This window comes from Aristolochia californica, unplaced genomic scaffold, assembly GCF_029961685.1.
Source record: "Aristolochia californica isolate CCGP_79_NKW_82.1479 unplaced genomic scaffold, dmAriCali1.0.hap1 SCAF_2, whole genome shotgun sequence".
NCBI classification, from domain to species: Eukaryota; Viridiplantae; Streptophyta; class Magnoliopsida; order Piperales; family Aristolochiaceae; genus Aristolochia; species Aristolochia californica.
The window spans coordinates 11,610,495-11,612,851 of record NW_027181881.1 but is presented as its reverse complement, the minus strand read 5'-3'; the positions used below and the strand labels follow the sequence as shown (position 1 = coordinate 11,612,851).

Here is a 2,357-nt window from a genome sequence, read left to right as displayed (position 1 = left end):
TATAAAATTTTCATTTTGTTGTGATCTATTTGCCTTATGTTTTTTGTTTACGAGATAAATGGACAGTGATAACTCAAGTTTTGATTTAAAAAAAAAAGTGAGGGCAGGCAAAAAACTTATTTTCGCCTTAGTCGTGACTTCTATTTGCTGGGCATGAAAAGTAATGTGGCAGATTATGTGTTGGTGTGCCAAGTTTGCCAACGGAACAAATCGGAGTCATTAAGTCCCATAGGGCTGCTGCAACCACTTCAATTACCTTCATAGGTATGGGCAGATATATCCATGGACTTTATTGATGGCCTTCCCATGTCATCTGAAAAATCGATTATATTAGTGGTGGTGGACCGGTTCTCTAAATATGGCCATTTCCTACCATTTGCGCATCCTTAAGCAGCGACCCATGTCGCTCAACTTTTCATGGACCAAATTGTCCACCTTCACGGCTTACCGGAGTCCATTACCAGTGACAGAGAAAAAATTGGCTTTCTCCTCCACCTACCACCCGCAGACAGATGGGCAAACCAAAATATTCAACCGCACTATTGAGATGTACTAGCGCTATTTTGTGGGGGATTTACCCAAAGTTTGGGTCAAGTGGCTGGCCTGGGCGAAGTTTTGTTATAATACATCTTACCACCCAGAACTCGGCACGACACCCTTCAAGGTGGTTTATGGGAGGGACCCCCCTCGTCTCTTGTCGTATGAACCTGGCTCTTCTTGGGTGGCAGCTATTGACCAGGCTTTGGAGGAATGAGACGCTATGCTCCGCCAAGTCCGTGCTCATTTTCAAGAAGCTCAAATTATAATGAAAACAATTATCATAAATGCCATCGCGACCTGGCCTTTGCTCTGGGATATCATGTATGGCTTTGTCTTCAACATTACCGCCAGCTTCCCCTTACTGCCTCCAAACATCACAAATTGTCCCCAAAATTTTATGGACCTTTCCAGGTTTTGGACAGCATTGGCAGTGTAGCCTATCGCCTACAGCTTCCACAAGATGCCAAGATCCTTGATGTTTTCCATGTCTCCCTGTTGAAGTCATTCAAGGGAGACACTCCTATGTACCACACCCCTTTGCCACCACTTCAGGAGGGGTGTGTGCTACCCACCCCCGCTCAGGTGTTACTGGCTCGCCATGTCCAGGGATCGTGGGAGATTTTAGTCCAATGGGCCGATACCGAACCGATGGAAACTTCTTGGGAACCCTTAGAGGCTTTCCAGGCACTATACCCCACTTACGAGCTTGAGGACAAGCTCTTTCTCTAAGAGGGGGGGTGATGTTATGGACTCCATATCATCCAGAGTAATCCTTAGACGCAAGGTTTAGTTTATGCATTTACATTTTATGTTATTAGGAGGGTTTTGTTGTAATTTCCTTCAAACTTGTGCCCTTTGGTTTGGGCCTTTGCTTGTATGCGTTCCCTAATCCTTTTATAGGGAGGACGGGTTGAGGAATGAATTGAGCATTAACCAAAACCTAGTTTAAACGAGATCAGATTCTCTCCCTGACGAGGTCCAAGGTTGAGCCTCCTTTGAAGGCTCATTATATCCTACAATTGGACGTTCGAAGCATCCCAAACATCTCTCAACATCACCATTCAATCTGGAAGCCAGAGATGATCACCGGGTGACTTGATCCATTGCAAGGGAACCTAACAAAATGGCAACTCATCTTCCTCCCTGCTTCCTCTTGGCCGAATAGTGCGGAATGAGCGGCAGAGACAGGTCTGTGATTTTCGTAAAAATAGCATCAATGAAGCCAACTGAAGTGAACTTTCCAACAGCTACAGTGAGTCCTTCTCAGTGCCAAAGGACTCTCGACGGAAACAGTCCAGAGATGCATGACACCATAGGACTCTCAGAATGCCTTCATCTTCTTCACGGCGCTGAACAACGAGTCGTCATCTTTGGTTCCGAACATAGCGGAAAACCAGCCTTGCTTTGATGCGACGACCGTTCCAAACAAGCTGAGAATCGTTGAAGTATGCAAGTATTGTGACAATGGCGTTCTTTACATGAAAGTCAAGGAAAGCTTCGGCAATCTCCCTCATGTTCATGAGGACAATAGAAGAAATCTCCTCGGCAGAAAATTGCTTATCCTCTCCCTTGTAAGCAACAATTATCATAGGCTTGTCACCTGGTCCTGCAATGACCTGATTCTTGGCGGTGTCTCTGATCAAACGCTCGGTATCAATGAAAGCAACATAAGAAGGCATCGTCTGATTGCCTTGATTATTGGCAATGATCTTAACATGGTGGTGCTGCCAAACACCAACGTATGAGTAGGTAGTACTGAGTCGATTCTGATTGCCTGACCATCACAAAAAATACTTCAAAAGAATTGACAATGGGAA

The 2,357-nt window shown here is 45.1% G+C and overlaps 1 protein-coding gene across 1 annotated transcript; it reads left to right on the top strand.

Annotated features, from left to right (window-relative positions):
- The first annotated feature begins 400 nt into the window (after positions 1-400).
- LOC137954875 (uncharacterized) lies at positions 401-1,269 on the top strand. Its single transcript, XM_068801777.1, has 3 exons — positions 401-549; positions 642-664; positions 740-1,269. Exons 1-3 carry the CDS (start codon positions 401-403, stop codon positions 1,267-1,269), a joined length of 702 nt encoding a protein of 233 aa, XP_068657878.1.
- The last annotated feature ends 1,088 nt before the right edge of the window (positions 1,270-2,357 follow it).